Source organism: Penicillium arizonense, assembly GCF_001773325.1.
Source record: "Penicillium arizonense strain CBS 141311 chromosome Unknown PENARI_contig007, whole genome shotgun sequence".
In the NCBI taxonomy this organism is placed as follows: domain Eukaryota; kingdom Fungi; phylum Ascomycota; class Eurotiomycetes; order Eurotiales; family Aspergillaceae; genus Penicillium; species Penicillium arizonense.
Window position 1 is genome coordinate 1,032,834 of NW_019173284.1, and position 15,164 is coordinate 1,047,997.

Here is a 15,164-nt window from a genome sequence, read left to right on the forward strand (position 1 = left end):
GGTCGCGGATGTGGATATGATGTCTTTCGCACATGGAGTGGATTTGGGACAAAGCTACATAGTTATGCAGGGAAACGCCGAGAACTGATAAAAAGACGTGTAAAAATCTGCAAAGCATACAGTAACGACTGGCTGGCAGTTTGCGCCAAAACACATGTGGTCTATAGATGTCTGCAATAGGTCCAAGTGAGGTTTGGTCACACCCCACCGCCCACCTCACCGCTACTTAATGCCGGCGGTATCTTTCTCTTCCTCGACAATTTTTTTCAGCAACAGTTAGGTGCATTCAAACACTTTTGAGGCCAATCAACCACCTCCACAGATTGTTCATTCTCTTAACATCTTCTTCACCTCGTCGTCCACGTTCATCATGGCGACTCTGGCGGAGAAGCTTGAGAAGATCAAGTCTCCCAAGCTGCAGAACCAGCATCATGTAAGTTCCCCCGCTGCATACCCGGTCAATTTACACTAACGCATGACCCATGAACATAGACTGCTGTGGTGCTGTCTGCAGTTGAAGATACTCTCCGTGATCAGAAGGCAGACTTCTCGCCTACCGCATATTTCGCCGCTCTCATTGCATTGCTATCGCAGTCATTGACCGCCTCGCAAGGCATCGTCAACAAAGACCTTGCGACCTCCGTCGTCTACCTCCTCGATGTCATAACTGTCTATGTTCCCGCCCCAATCCTCTGCTCCAAATTCTCCCAGATCCTCGAAAGCCTTGCGCCGGCACTTTCTCTGCCCGAGGTCGAAGCCCCACTCTTGCGTCCGTCGATCGGCTGCCTTGAATCTCTGCTCATCGCCCAGGATGCCGCGGCATGGAATCTCCCTCACACACAGGTCGGCCCGCGTCGCGCAATGGCAGGTCTGCTGAGTCTCTCAGTTGACCACCGGCCTAAGGTCCGCAAGCGCGCCCAGGAGGCACTTGTCAAGGTTCTCAAGGCGCCCCCACCGAGCCCCTCTCTCGACCACCCCGGTGCGGATATGTGCGCCCAGTCTGCAATGAAGTCTCTGGGTGATAGCATTTCGGCTGTGTCAAAGCAGAAGAAGGGACGTCACGATGCGCAGCGCGACAACCAAGAGCCGCTCATTATTCACTCATTGCAGCTCATCAAGACTATTGCCTCGGCATCCGGTGGCTGGCCCAGCAAGAAGATCGAGCCGCTCTGCGAGCTTTTGATGAACGCATCCCGTTCTACCAACGAATACATCACCATGGGTGCTTTCGAGGTGTTCGAGGTGATCTTCGAGGGAATGGCAGACGAGATCTCCTCCTCGAAGCTGCCCCGTCTTTTGGATGCCATCTCTGAACTCAAGCCTGCTCAGAACGACTCACAGCTTCTCCCACCTTGGATTGCTGTGCTCTCCCGCGGATACGATGTGGCTGCCCAGATTACTCCCGAGGATACTTTTGAGAAGTTGCCCGATCTTTTCGGCTTGATTGCTGGCTTCTTGACTTCGCCTTCAAACAACATTCGTGTTTCTGCTTCCGAATGTCTAATCTCATTCCTTCACAACTGTATCCCAGACAGCGTTATTGTGGACCCCTCCGTCTATGATGAGAAGACTCTGGAGAAGTTGGCTCGTGGAGCCGTAGATCTGCTCTCTGTGAAGTACCAGGCTGCTTGGATGGAAGTGTTCAATGTTTGCTCCGCCATGTTTGACTGCTACAAGTGGCGATCAAGCCCCTACCTTGACAAGATTGTCTCCACAGTCGGAGAGCTGCGCAGCAATGAGTCCTTCCACGGAAAGAAGGAGGCTGATGCTGTTATTGGCAGTGCTATTCAGGCAATGGGCCCCGAGGCTGTCCTGCAGATCTTGCCTCTCAACATTATAGAGCAAAAGGCCGGTCAGCCTGGCCGTGTCTGGATGTTGCCCATCATGCGCGACAATGTAACTAACACCAACCTGCGCCACTTCCGTACCGAGCTCGTTCCTCTGAGCGAAGCCCTTTACCAAAAGGTGGTGACCTTCGGAGCTGCCGAGAAGTCCGTGGAGGTGAAGATCTTCGAAACTCTAGTCCAACAGACCTGGAATGTTCTTCCCGGCTACTGCGAGCTGCCTCTTGACCTTGTGGAAGCATTTGACCAGAGCTTCGCTGAGCTGCTATCAAATGTGTTGTACAAGCAGACTGAGTTGCGTGTCGATGTTTGCCGTGCTCTGCAGAACCTAGTTGAGTCAAACCAGGCCATCTTGTCAGTCGAAAAGGAAGAAGACGATCTTATCCTGCAACGTCGCATCACCAAGGCCGCCGCCGCCAAGAACCTGGCTCACCTCGGCACCTTTGCGAGCAACCTTCTGGCTGTGCTCTTCAACGTGTACAGCCAAACGCTTCCCCACTACCGTGGTTACATCCTGCAGTGTATCAATGTCTACCTCAGCATTACCCCCGAGAACGTAAGTTATCCTTGGCCTTTCGCATTTGATTCAGGGACGTCTAACATCCTTATAGGAGCTGAATGACACCTTCAACCGTGTTACCTCAATGCTTGAGTCTTCTTTGGTTGCTGAGCAAGAGACAGCGGCCAAACAGGGTGCCCAGCCCCAGGGCTCATCTGACAAAATGCCGCCTACCTCTCACACCCTGATTGACCTGGTTATTGCTATGTCAATCTACCTCCCCCGCTCCAGCTTCAGTGGTCTTTTTGCTCTGGCGGCTGCTATCCTCAACAGCTCCTCCCCCAACCCGGATCAGCAACTCATCAAGAAGGCATACAAGCTGATCCCTCGTCTCGCATCGACCGAAACAGGCCGTGAGGCGCTCCAGGAGCGCAGTGGAGAGCTCCAGACTTTGATGCTCGCCACCACAGATAGCACCCCCGCATCAGGCCGCCGTGACCGCATGCTTGCTATCCACGAGATGATTACTCACCTGCCTACCTCAGATCTGCACTTCATCCCTGCAATCCTGTCAGAGGTCGTCTTGGGCTGCAAGGAGAGCAACGAGAAGGCACGCACTGCTGCCTTTGACCTCCTGATTCTCTTGGCCAAGCGCACAATTGACCCCGAGCGCAACCCGCCCGGCACCGTCATCCGCAGATCCCTTGTGCCTGGTGTGCCTGACGACTCGCCGGATGCCCCCGCTACCATTGAGGAGTTCTTCACTATGGTCTCTGCCGGTCTTGCTGGTTCCGCACCCCACATGGTGGCTGCCTCTGTCACCGCTCTGTCGCGACTGTTCTTCGACTTCCAGACTCAGCTTCAGCCTGCAATGCTCACCGAGCTTGTCGAGACCGTTGGGCTTTTCCTTACCTCCAGCAACCGCGAGATTGTTCGCTCCGTCCTTGGCTTCGTCAAGGTTGCCGTGGTCGTTCTTCCCGATGAGGCGCTGCGTCCCCGTCTGAGCACGCTTGTTCCCAACCTTATGGCTTGGAACAAGGAACACAAGGGACGTCTCCGCAGCAAGGTCAAGGGTATCATCGATCGACTTGTCCGCCGCTTCGGTGCTCCTCTGCTGGAGAGCCTCGTTGGCGAGGATGACCGCAAGCTCGTTGTCAACATCCGCAAGCAACGTGAGCGCAACAAGCGCAAGAAGAAGGAGGGCGCCGAAGGCGATAACGACGAGGAAGGCGAGGAGAAGGCCGCCAAGCCTCAAGCCGGTAACGCCTTCGACAAGGCTGTCTACGGCTCTGACTCCGACTCCTCTGATGAGGGCTCCGACGACGACGGAAGTGACGTTGACGTGGACGACCTCGCCCGTATCAAGGGCCGTGCCGGCGGCAAGAAGAAGGCCGGCCAGAGCAACCAGTACATCCGTGAGATGTCGCCCGAAGACAACCCCCTCGATCTGCTTGGCTCCAACGCCCTGGCCAGTATCTCCACCACCAAGCCCAGCCAACGCTTCCTCAACACCGGACCAGGCTCTAAGAAGAAGCGCTCTGCCAAGGTCGATGCTGACGGACGTCTTGTTTTCGGTGATGATGGTGATGCCGTTACCGAAGATGTTGAGATGACCGGTGCCGGGGAGGCTGGTGGTATCAACGCCTACCTCGCTGCCGTGAGCGGACCTGACGCTGTCCGCCGTGGCCAGAAGGGTAAGGTGAAGATGGGTCAGTCGACCAAGAAGAACGCAGGTGACCGCATGGATCTCGATGACGAAAATGCTCTCAAGGAAGACGTACGCGCTTCCGGCTCAGGCAAGGGTCCTGGTCGTCGTGGTCTGGGTGCCCCGAAGACTGCTGGTGCCTCTGGTGGTGGCCGGGTTGAGAAGCGCCGCAACCCTGGCAAGGCCCCGAGAGGCAACAACCGCTCGGGATGGGGAAAGAAGAGATAAAGCAAAGACTTTGATCTCTTCTCGGTGGAAAGGAAAGAGGGTGGCCTCTAGCAGATCCTGGTGTTATGTTTTTGGGGTCGTTTCATATTACTTGGTTTGGATTTACATTCTTGTGAACCATTTTATTTTCTTCCATCTGCTCTTTCCTGCCGTTCATCTTTCTAGCTAGTCTTCGGCCCCTTCGTGCTTGGTTGGTGCTAGATGCTTTTCTCATAATACCCGACGCTGTGGTGATTCCGTTGACTCAGGGCTTTCTTTTTTGTTCTTTTTGTGCTTTGATGCAGAGTTTACTCCGCTGCGTCTCTTTCATGATATCATTACGATTGTGTTCAAAAGTTTGTTTTAGGTCAATGGACATAGATACTGTTATTTCCTTTTCCTCTGTTCATAGAGTACATACTTCGTGGAGGCACTCAGAAACAGTTATAGCTGTGCTGCTTCGGCAATAATGGTGTTCCGCACGCCCTTCTGGAAATCTTCCCCAGCCGGCCGCCATCCTAGAAGCTTCCTGGCCCGTGAAGCCGTTCCTTGGCCATTGGTACCCAAGACCACGGCTCCATGCGGAATAACATTGTTTGCCTCTTCAAGAGTCATCGAGCGTACTGAATCAGCCGAGTCAAGATAGCCAAGGCTATGCGCCTCCTTGGCAATCACCGAGGCCACATCCTTGAAGCTCTGTAAGAAGGCAGGATGTCAGCAAGATATTTCTAGATCAAATCCGTAGAGAAGTGTGATTACCAACCTCGATGCCATTCTCTGCAAAGTAAAGACCATTATCATTCCAGAAAGGACCTTCGGTAGCATTCGCAGCAGTTTGTACTAGATCTGCGAATAATTTGCCCAGATCAAAGATATGGATAGTACCCCAACGACTAAGTCCCCTGCCAAGGTATAAACCGACACGCTGCTGCAGCGCTGCCCGGGACAAGGATGGGATTTGAATGCTCCGTTGGTTGACTGGACCTTGTCCAGCTCCGTAGATGATTGGGGGGAAGATAATGGCAGTCTTGGGACCGTCAGAACCCAAGTCCAGAATGTAGTTCTCAACAGGTCGACGATGTCTGTAAGCGCGGATAAAGTCCCGGAGAGCTTCGGCGTTGTCAAGGTCATCGAAGATCTGATCCGAGGGCTCGCCATACGAGTAATTGTCGATTTCGGGACATGCTAGGACACTAGCGCCGGTGATTTGAATATAGTATGCTGCAATTGAGTTACAATTGGTATCAAATTTCCAACATATATGGTCGGGCGCATACCATCCTGACGTCCTGCTAGACCTTTTGCGATCGCTTTGACACTTTCCATATGCTTGTTGTTAGCAGCATCTGCAAAAACCACATGAGGAATAAGATATGAAATTTAATGACCAGGCAACTCACGAATAACAACGTTGGCTTTGCGCGCTTCATCTTCGATGACTTTGCTGTTATCTAGATCTGCGAGGACAATGCAGACCTGACGATACGCAGCAGAGACTTTACTGGCCTTCTCTGCGTCTCTCACTAGGACGGAAATGTCATATTTAGTGTTGCTTTGCTGCAGAGCGTGGAGGACTTGGCCTCCGACGTAGCCCGTGGCACCAGTGCTGGTGTTCAAGTTAGCAACAAACGACTGTGATGCCAGTAGCAAAAGGAATACAACTTACAGGAAGATTTTAGTCATTTTTAGGATAGATGTAGTTTTGAAACTGTGTCAAATTCAAAGAAAAGTAACGCAGAGTGAGGGACTTTTATATAGACACACCCCGCGGTCCAGGAAAGGTAAGTGATTCCGTGGAGACAATAACCCATTACATCAACGTCTATCATCAAAATACCATTAAACCGTAACTACAATCCTCGCGTGATAACTGCTTGATCTGTCTCAGCTCGAGCTACATCTACATAACGTCGACGTGTAGCCTCACGCCAAGACAAAGATTCAGGCAGCACAGTAGATGCCTAGGCTATGCCTGTTTGGGCGGCTGACTCCCACAGCTTACTTAAAATGAAGTGCGACCCCCAAGACACCTTGGATATTCATCATGTCTTTTCTCGGGCTTCCTCTTGAGATTCATCAGCAGATCCTATCCTACCTCCACTCCGCCCGAGATGTGGCCGCCTTGTCAATCCAATGTCGGGCTCTCCACTCGATGTGCGACATGCCAACACGCGAGGTTTATGATAAAATCAGCATATATTCAAACGACGAGAGCCTCGACGCGGCATTCGTACTGCTTATGAATATATTGAAACGGCCCAGTCTGGGACATTACGTGCGCCACATTGAGTCCTGCTCAGCGACATCTTGTCATATGGACTTCAAAGAGGCTGCACCCCAGCGCGGATTGAGCGATGAAGACACGGCTCTCGTGCGAGAGGCTGTGAAGAAAGCTGGGTTCTTGGGCTCCAGCGAGGATCGCATCGTCAATATTCTTATGCAGAGAATGGAAGATGCGACAGGCGAATATGGATATTACAAGTAGGAATCGGTTGATCGGAGCTATTTGGACAGTTGACTAACTATGCGGACAGATACCGTGATACGCTTGGCACACTAATTGCGCAAGCTCTAACTGCAATTCTCATTACGCTCTCGCCCAACCTTACTTCGATGGCCACAACACAGCCCTTTCACAACTATCAAGAGACGAGGCCATATCCACTTGTTGAGTTTCTTCGTCAAACCAATGCGAGCCCCGAAACAAAACCTTACCTTCAAAATCTGCGGAAGGTATACCTGATCAATAAATCCGACAGTAGCTGGTCTGATGGTCGTTTCTTCGTTGAAATGGACTTGCTCAGTTGCTGGGCCTTATTTGATCAACTTCCATCTATCGAATCTATCGGGGCAGATATCGTTAAGGAGGACGATAATGGAGAAAGAACTCTTGATAGACCCTCAAACATTAGCAGGATCGCAATTAACCACTCACATGTTGCCTCCACGACTCTTGTTCAACTGATATCATCGTGCAGAGCCCTCAGAGAGTTCCAATATTCAATGGGAGGCAGGGCAAGCAGCGATGGATCGAACCCGATGGTCAATCCCAAGGCAATCATCAAATCGATTTTAGGGCACAAAGGAACCCTGGAGGTTCTTGATCTTGACGTTGATGATTTCGTCCACCTGGAAGGGGTTGTAGGAGACGAAAATGACTACGAATACATGGAAGATCGTTTTGATCGATATGGGAGTCCATTTGAGACTGATGAGGACCCCGCCCTGCTCAAAATTCTACGCTCGATATGGGTGCACAGCGGGTCGCTGAAGGATCTCGGGTCTTTGAAGAAGCTGAGCTTGGGGTTCGAATTTTTGTTATATTTTGCCAGAGGAGTCAGCGTCAGTGGAACTATGGAAAGAGGTAAAACGCCTATGCTAGTAGATTGTCTCCCTGACAGTCTAGAGTATTTGTGTATCAGGGGATACCAGAAGGGTGAGAGTGACGAGTTTGATAGGCAGGTGGATGCATTGATGGCCCATTACGAGTCAGGATCATCTAACCTGAAAGAGCTCAAGGGAATCATGGAAACGATACCTAATTCCGCAAATGTGGATAACCCTGATGATGACTACGATCTATTGTGGTCGCTGCAGGATGTTGGTTATGAGAGCGACTGATGCTATGCTTCTAGAAATATCGATGGAATCCACAAAGAAACAAGCAGGTCATTCTTCCATTGCCGTAAACCCTATTATTTCATTGACCTAATACATGTAGGCTAAAATTAAGGCTTTCAAGAAGTTGTTAGCTAAGTTAGAGATTCCTCGCAAGTGCCTCGCTGCAGGATTTGATAATATCTTGTTGCGCCTTGATCCATTCTGCAGTCCACTCCTTCAATTTTGGGATAGCATCCACGTCATCAAGGGACCCTGGATCTTCGAAGTTGTTTAGTACACCCTTCAACGCTTGCTTTCCCGCTAACCAGCCGAGAATGCCTTTGGGGTCTGTCGGTTCAGGAAGTTCCTTGCTGACGTTCAACCGATAATATTTCTTCGTCTGGGCATGAGGCGCAAATGCATCAACAATTGCCCGGAAAAGAATATTGGTGCTTTCCGTATTGGTTGCAATATCCGAAAAGCTCAGCATCGCTTTTTTAAAGTCGAGACCTGGTTGAGCGACTGCCACGTTGGCACCCATCCCGGTGCCAATACTGAGGAAACAGTCTGTCTCACGAGTTGGACCATACACACTGAGAATCTCAGTCCAAAGCCTGTAGAGAGCAAAAAGTTAGTCGTAGCAAAATGGTTTCTATAAATTCAATAGCCTACCATCCAAGGGGGTTATTGGCTAGTAGACCGCCGTCTACAAGCTTAACTCTGCCAACTTGAATAGGCTGGAAATATCCCGGGGCTGCGGACGTGGCGCGAGCAGCCTCCCATAACTTGACCTTGGATAGATCGGGATCCGGGGCAGCTAGGTCATTTGTGTAAGAGCGAAGAAAGACAGGTCCACGGTTACTGCCTGACTCCTCGCGTGTTGCCATCAAGAAGCTGGATTTCGATTATTAGCCCAACTATTCCTGTAAAGCATGATGGAATAAAGCAGAGGAAATCTCTTACATTTTGCACGGATTTGCTTCATCCAGTAGCGGGGCGTCCTCTGCGTTCTGACCTGCTGGAAGTCTTTTGCGAAGCAGATCCTTAATTACCTTCTCCAATTGCCCAGCAGAGTAGAACTCGCCCTTGGTAAGGTAATCCAATGGCTTGCCAATATGGGTGTGTAGCCAGCCGGAGCCAAAGACATCTTTCATTACTGAATCATATGCGTCAAGACATTCCTGGACAGTCATCTTCAGCCGGCCTAGCATAATAGCAATCAAACTGTTTCAGTCAATGTCAGATTCTCTTGAAGAGAACAGCCAAGTGAAGTTGTTTGCGACTACTCACCCGCCGGTACTAGTACCCCCGATAATATCGAACACTTCGCAGGGTTTCTGTTTAGGGGCTGCTCGGTCCATGACTTCTTTCAGTAGCATCAAGGAGGAATAGCCTCGAACACCACCTCCATCTGAGAAAAATATTAGTCATTATAAGAAGTCGGCTTTTAATATAATCAAAGGAGTCTCACCAAGAGCCAAAACGCGGAGAGGCCGCTTCTCATTACCAGCAAAGGTCTCGGCACGGTCCCATGCTGCTTTGATTTTAGGAGCATATGCCGAGTTGTTGGAGTTGACACAGTTCAAAATTTGTTGCACTGCAATAGTATCCTCGAATACTTGAGCATAGCTAGGAGGCGTGTCGATGATTGTGGGGGGTCCCATCTCGAGCACCAGGCATGCAGCTCTACCGTACAGCTCCCAGCCGGTATAACGGGCACACACCCGAGCTCCAATACAATTTCCAACCTATTCCCATGCCAGCAGAGGATCACGCTAATATAAATTCTAAAGACAGAATTACTTCTAGTAATCCTAGTAAGTCATGCTTTCCTGCAAGAATTTCACCACCCAGCTGTTATGGTTATTAGCGTGGGCACCCTCCCGGTAACTGCAATTCAAGATGTGAGGTGGACTACTTGCCCATTCATACTCTTTCGATCCCATATCATTCTTATGACTCTGCCATACCAAATCAACGCCTTCCCTGACCCTAGGAGCATCAGTTGACTCATTTTCATAGAGGGCTATCTCCAACCACGTCCAATTCCCGAGCGCACGATCATCTACCCAGCCTTGATCGTGTGTGTCGGCGAAAAGTTGAACACTCTGGAATGCTTCTATAGCAGCCTCATTAAGGGGCTATCTCGCATGGAACCTGTCAGTGTTATGTCTCGAGCACAACATATCACAAGTACGAACCGGTGTTTTGAACCACGTTTTTGTCACAGCATCAGATCCTTTCCCGACAACTAGAGGGCTACTTTCATCCCTTGTAGCTGGTGCAGATACAATGAATCGACCCTGAGGGAAGAGCGACTTGTCATCGATGGCCCGCAAGGGCAAAGCCTGCAAATTTTGCAGAGACCGAGGAAGAGACATGCCCAAGATATGTGAGTATTGCTGTTGGAACTATTCTGTTCCATAAATGGAGCTTAGTCTACTTCTTATCTATATTCCAGAATTTTGGTGCGAAACAAGAAGGGTGATGGTTAGCGACTATTCCGTCCACTCAGGGTCGGACATATGAGAACTAGTCTGTGCGTCGTCAAATGATTCAAAGCTGAGTTTTATTATACCGGATCATCCAAGCGATAGGACTAGCACGACTAGGGACGAACCATCTTGCGTTGTCGGCTGAGTTATGCGGCTGGGGTTTTTTGGGCTGAGAGCTCGTATTCCATCCAGGTGAGATTCCACAAAGTCTAAAAGCATATAGCGAGTCAGACTACCTCACTACCCAACCGACAAAGTTTGAATTCAACCTCTTCTAGCCAGTAGGAATCGGTACAAGTTAGGCCTAGTTACGTTCGGTCCACTTCCGCGGGTGGCCCCGATGCTGATCATGGTTGAAGGCCAGGGTGTACCTAAACTCGCATGGCCGAAAGGTTTAATTTCAAGATTACAGCGAAGCTTGCATTTCGTTATAGTTGGTTAGACAATTTAAAGCAGTCGTGGATCTGGCGCGCAATAGAGTTGTTTACCTACTGTACGGACATAAACTGGTAGGCCCTTTTACTAGTCCTTCCAATTTATAGACAATACTGAAGACAATTGATCAACATAGTCAGAGCACCAACAGCGGGTCTCCTTTGCCAGGTAACTCCCTGTCACCTCGAATTATTATTTGTCTGTAGAAGGGAGACCGCGACCTAAAACTTCGTAGATGGATCTGATTCATGTACCAGGTTGTACAACTTATGAGCACCGAAGACATCAACATAAGAATAGCTAACAAAAGCAACTCGTCCACCTGCAATCAGGAAACCGGGACAGGCGTGAATCCAACCATTGCCCCATTAGCACTTGACATAGTCAACTTCAGGTCCTGCACAAAGGGGCTCGGATCACGGCTTTCCATCGCCTCGAACTCTTGCATAATTCTAACAATGGTGTACCCAGCCTCAGTTAAAGCAAATTGCTGCCCAAGGCAGATCCGAGGACCGCCATTAAATGGGAGATACCCCCAACCAGGTCTCAACTTTTCCCATCTCTCAGGACGGTACTCATCAGCGTCGGGCCCGTAAAGCTCAGCCGATCGGTGCATAGTGTATACGTTATAGATAACTTCGTAACCCTTCGGAACATGGATGGGGGACTTCCCATCTGGGCCACCGCCGACAGGGAGGTGTGTATCTTTGTTTGCCATTCGAAGATTGAAGGGGACAATAGGATACAAGCGTAATGCTAAACGGATTTAGTATCCTGTGAGCGATGCTATGGAACTGTGTGGACTTACTTTCATTTAGAACCCATGACATGTAAGTCATTGATTTCAAATCGTTGAATGACGGTCGTCGTCCTTCCAGAGCGAGTACATCTTGTCGAACCTTGTTCCATATCTCAGGTTGTTTGGCCATGTGGAAGAAGGTTATGCTCAATGTGTTGGCAGTTGTATCACGACCAGCTAGCAGAATGCTCAGTAACTGATCCGTGAGCTGTTTCTTGTCGAGTGTTTCCTTTGAAAGCTCATAGGAAAACACGTACTGCTTATCCATTAGCTGTTGGACCTCTTTAGGAACCTCTTGACCATTGTTGACAGCAATTCGATAGTCGATTGCTTTCTGAACCAGCCGCTCGGCGTAATCTCTGGATGTCTTTATTGCCTTCCAGAATCTCCGATTGGGGTAGAAATTCATCAGAGGACCAATTCGTAAACGAGTTGCAGTTCCTTCCTGGGCTAGATTCCACTCTCTGGCAAATATGGAGCCAGGGGATGACGAGCTTAGATCTTCAAGAGAGTTGGTCGATTCTCCGAATAGGAATTCAGTCGCAGTGTCGATGGTCTGTCTTTAATTAGCGAGATACACGTGAGTGGAGTTCGAGTACAATCACCATTCTCAAGAACAGATCCTGCAGATCAACCGTGGACCCATCCCGGGGAATGTGCTTGATGAGCTTGGCAACGTGAGACTCATATATGTCCGTGTCGGAGACGCGAGTGCGAGAAAAGTTGGGACGGAGCATAGCCCGTGAGTGCTCCCACTCTCTGCCGTCTGTAGTGAAGACGTTCGAGCCGAGTAATGGACGTGCTGCCTCGTTGCGGATAGATCCTAGCTCAAAGTCTTTGAATTTATGTGCCAGAACAGCTTGGATATTTTTGGGCTCGGCTGTGAAGATGGCTTTTCGGCCCCCCATATTCGCTTTGAATGTAGTGCCGTAAGCCCTGTGCCAGCCACGGATAAGCTCGGTAAAGCGGTATTCACGCCCAGCCTTGACCAATGACAATATCATACTGATACCAAATGGGCCATGCGAGACACTATGCAATGGCGGCTGGCAACCATTATCCCGAGAATACTTCCAACCTTGACTAGAGGTTAGCATCTCTAAGGTATCAATCTCTAGAAACCGAAGACTTCATACTTTGGAACTCTCGCAGGGCTTTCAAAGACAAGAAGATGAAAGCAACAGCTCCAGCTACAAGACCGTAGAGGGGAATGTTCAATATATCAATCGAAATTGGTGCCATACTTGCAAAGTTCTGCCGCGAGTAGGTCTAAGCTTAGTTCGAAGCGAAGGGAACAGATGATTTAAATGACATCCATGGGTATTTTTATCGAATCCTCTAGTTCGGCCAACGCTGGGTGACAAGGATATCGTATCACAAGCTGTGTTGTATTTTAGCCACCAGTGTAGATCCCTCGACTACGGTATCTTGGCACGTTGCAACCCTGCTTTTGGATTGACAATAATCACGATGATTGGACCGAGACCTTCGCTCCTCTCTCCCTTTCTGGGCATGGTCAAGACGCGACAGCTTTCTGCAGCTAACAGCTTCGCTTAGAGTCAATACACAGTACATTTTATCTGGGCCTCAGAATTTATCCATGAATCAGCCCGTCCGTGCAGGGTAAGTACAGTAGGGCTATGTGGAACTCCAAGTGTCATGATCAATGAGACATGAAACTAATGCATCTGCGGGCGGAGCGAGATTTAGTGCACTGGAGCGGGCCGTCGGCCTTTCTATCGTAATGATCTTCTGAAAATTGAGTCTTCATTGGGGTTTCCAGCTTTGATGAACTCCAGAGACCTGCAGCCACCTTTCCCAAGACATAGAGGACAGGCAATCATGTGTAACTTGCTGGGTTCGTTTGGACCGCCGTTGAGACGCCACCAGCGTTAATGCATAAAGCAAGAGAGACATGCGTTAATGCTAGACATTGACGTGGACCACGCAAGTGCGAAACAAGATAACAGTGGTGGGTTCATATATTGAACAGGGTTGCTTTACATGCGACAGAAAGAGAATAGCAAATCAAAAAGGCCAAGTAGGTCACAGCACGCATCGGACTGACTCTTATATCAAACCAAACAGAAGTAGGTAATATCGTATCACAAGCAATGCCAGCCCCGCAGTATGGACAAAACTCCATCCAAAAAGACGCCTCTGGGCTCCGAAATCATGCAGCTACCGGAACTGGCGTTTCATCCAAATTCTCCGCTATTGTGGGCTTCTCCGTGCTCTCGCCTTTCGCGGCAGGGTAGAAATTGACAGTTCCGTCGCCCTTGATCACCCCTGTTCGATCCAGAACAGTCCGGGCTCGGACGTAGGGGTCAAGATCCCAGTAGTTCTTGCGCAATTTCTCAACTACCTGGTCTCGGCTTTCCAAGTCTGTCTTAGGATTTGCGATCCATTGGGTGGTTAGACTGAAAAGGTCAGCACCAAGGCTATTTCTTTCTGCGAGAATGGTATCCCGGGCGGCAGTATCGTTCAGCTTGTCATTTTCACCAGCAACAGGCTCCACATATTCATATTCCCAGTCTTCCTCTCCGCCAAGTTCCTTCAGAATATTCTCGCGAGGAATTAGCTCTTCAAGAGCCTTGGCACCAGTGATGAAGTGCACCTTGGCGGCAACCACGGGGTCAAGAATACCGCTGATCATTTTCCAAAAGCTGGAGAAGATCCACGGGGCGTTGTAGAAAATCATCGCGCCGAGAGACTCAGGATAGTTTTCCTGGAAACAGTCGATGATGAACTTAACCGGAGGGAACTCCCAATTTCCAAGCGTGAACGATGTGAGATCGAAGACAATCGCCATGGATTCCACGGGCGGAACCTGAAGTAATCGAACAGTCTCGATGCACTGAATGATGAAGTCGTTCAATCCCTTTTGAGTCTGGGTACTTGGGTCATGAATTCGTACTCGAATAGCACAAATGGGTCGACCCATTCTGTCGCAGCCATGGAAGTGACCTTTCCCAGTGGTAGCCTGCAACATAAAGCCCTCGCTATCCTTTTTCTCTGATGAATCTCCTTCCATTTGGGACTTTTCAAGCGCGTACGCTTCGCCCTTGAGCAGAACTTCCTCATCCACTTTGTACTCATTGACACGCCAGTTCAAAGCCGTGACTAACTTGATCCACGCTTTTGGGACGTTCCATTTCTCCGCACGAAGGAAGCGCAAAAGAAGAGCGTCGGGATGGTCTTGTTTGAGAATGGTCAAAAGCGCCGATCGAAGCCTATCGCCTGGAAGCTTCAAGAGAAGCGACTGAACTGTCTTGGTCTCGGCTGGGCTTGCGTTCAGGTTCTTGAGGGTGGCTAACTGCTTAGCGGGGATAGCCGATGTCTCCTCCTCGGTAGGCTGCGTTGGTGAGCGAGTCAGGGAGAAGAATCGTCGATGTGACTTTGGCGTGCTGTCGGAGTTTCCTGCTGAGGCTCCGTCGGGGCTGGGTACTTCTTCATCCCATGATTGAATCAAGATCCTCCAGAACTCCCGAAGCTTCTCCTCCTCGGATAGAGTGAGATTTCCCACATAGCCCGTTTCTGCCGCAGATGTCATGGCGTGGGGGTTTCGGGACTAAGACCA

General features: G+C 49.9%; 6 protein-coding genes across 6 annotated transcripts; 2 read left to right on the forward strand and 4 right to left on the reverse strand.

The window, feature by feature from the left end:
* Positions 1–370: 370 nt before the first annotated feature.
* Positions 371–4,276, forward strand: PENARI_c007G05281 (mRNA-binding protein RRP12; the record flags this gene model as incomplete). Its single annotated transcript, XM_022630936.1, has 3 exons — positions 371–433; positions 493–2,400; positions 2,456–4,276. The coding sequence occupies 3 exons, from the start codon at positions 371–373 to the stop codon at positions 4,274–4,276; spliced, it is 3,792 nt and encodes a 1,263-aa protein (XP_022489314.1).
* Positions 4,277–4,699: 423 nt separating this feature from the next.
* Positions 4,700–5,938, reverse strand: PENARI_c007G02863 (uncharacterized protein; the record flags this gene model as incomplete). Its single annotated transcript, XM_022630814.1, has 5 exons — positions 4,700–4,951; positions 5,019–5,476; positions 5,533–5,601; positions 5,656–5,861; positions 5,922–5,938. The coding sequence occupies 5 exons, from the start codon at positions 5,936–5,938 to the stop codon at positions 4,700–4,702; spliced, it is 1,002 nt and encodes a 333-aa protein (XP_022489434.1).
* Positions 5,939–6,299: 361 nt separating this feature from the next.
* PENARI_c007G10459 (F-box protein) lies at positions 6,300–7,876 on the forward strand (the record flags this gene model as incomplete). Its single annotated transcript, XM_022631174.1, has 2 exons — positions 6,300–6,736; positions 6,790–7,876. 2 exons carry the CDS (start codon positions 6,300–6,302, stop codon positions 7,874–7,876), a joined length of 1,524 nt encoding a protein of 507 aa, XP_022489252.1.
* Positions 7,877–8,012: 136 nt separating this feature from the next.
* PENARI_c007G08874 (uncharacterized protein) lies at positions 8,013–10,236 on the reverse strand (the record flags this gene model as incomplete). Its single annotated transcript, XM_022631087.1, has 8 exons — positions 8,013–8,469; positions 8,528–8,749; positions 8,819–9,079; positions 9,146–9,266; positions 9,327–9,603; positions 9,659–9,709; positions 9,826–9,996; positions 10,057–10,236. 8 exons carry the CDS (start codon positions 10,234–10,236, stop codon positions 8,013–8,015), a joined length of 1,740 nt encoding a protein of 579 aa, XP_022489280.1.
* An 877-nt stretch (positions 10,237–11,113) lies between these two features.
* On the reverse strand, positions 11,114–12,826 carry PENARI_c007G01857 (cytochrome P450; the record flags this gene model as incomplete). The annotated part of the gene is made up of 4 exons (XM_022630757.1): positions 11,114–11,541; positions 11,594–12,140; positions 12,190–12,662; positions 12,721–12,826. 4 exons carry the CDS (start codon positions 12,824–12,826, stop codon positions 11,114–11,116), a joined length of 1,554 nt encoding a protein of 517 aa, XP_022488972.1.
* A 931-nt stretch (positions 12,827–13,757) lies between these two features.
* Positions 13,758–15,137, reverse strand: PENARI_c007G03196 (CRAL-TRIO domain-containing protein; the record flags this gene model as incomplete). Its single annotated transcript, XM_022630829.1, has 1 exon — positions 13,758–15,137. One exon carries the CDS (start codon positions 15,135–15,137, stop codon positions 13,758–13,760), a length of 1,380 nt encoding a protein of 459 aa, XP_022489403.1.
* Between the last annotated feature and the right edge of the window lie 27 nt (positions 15,138–15,164).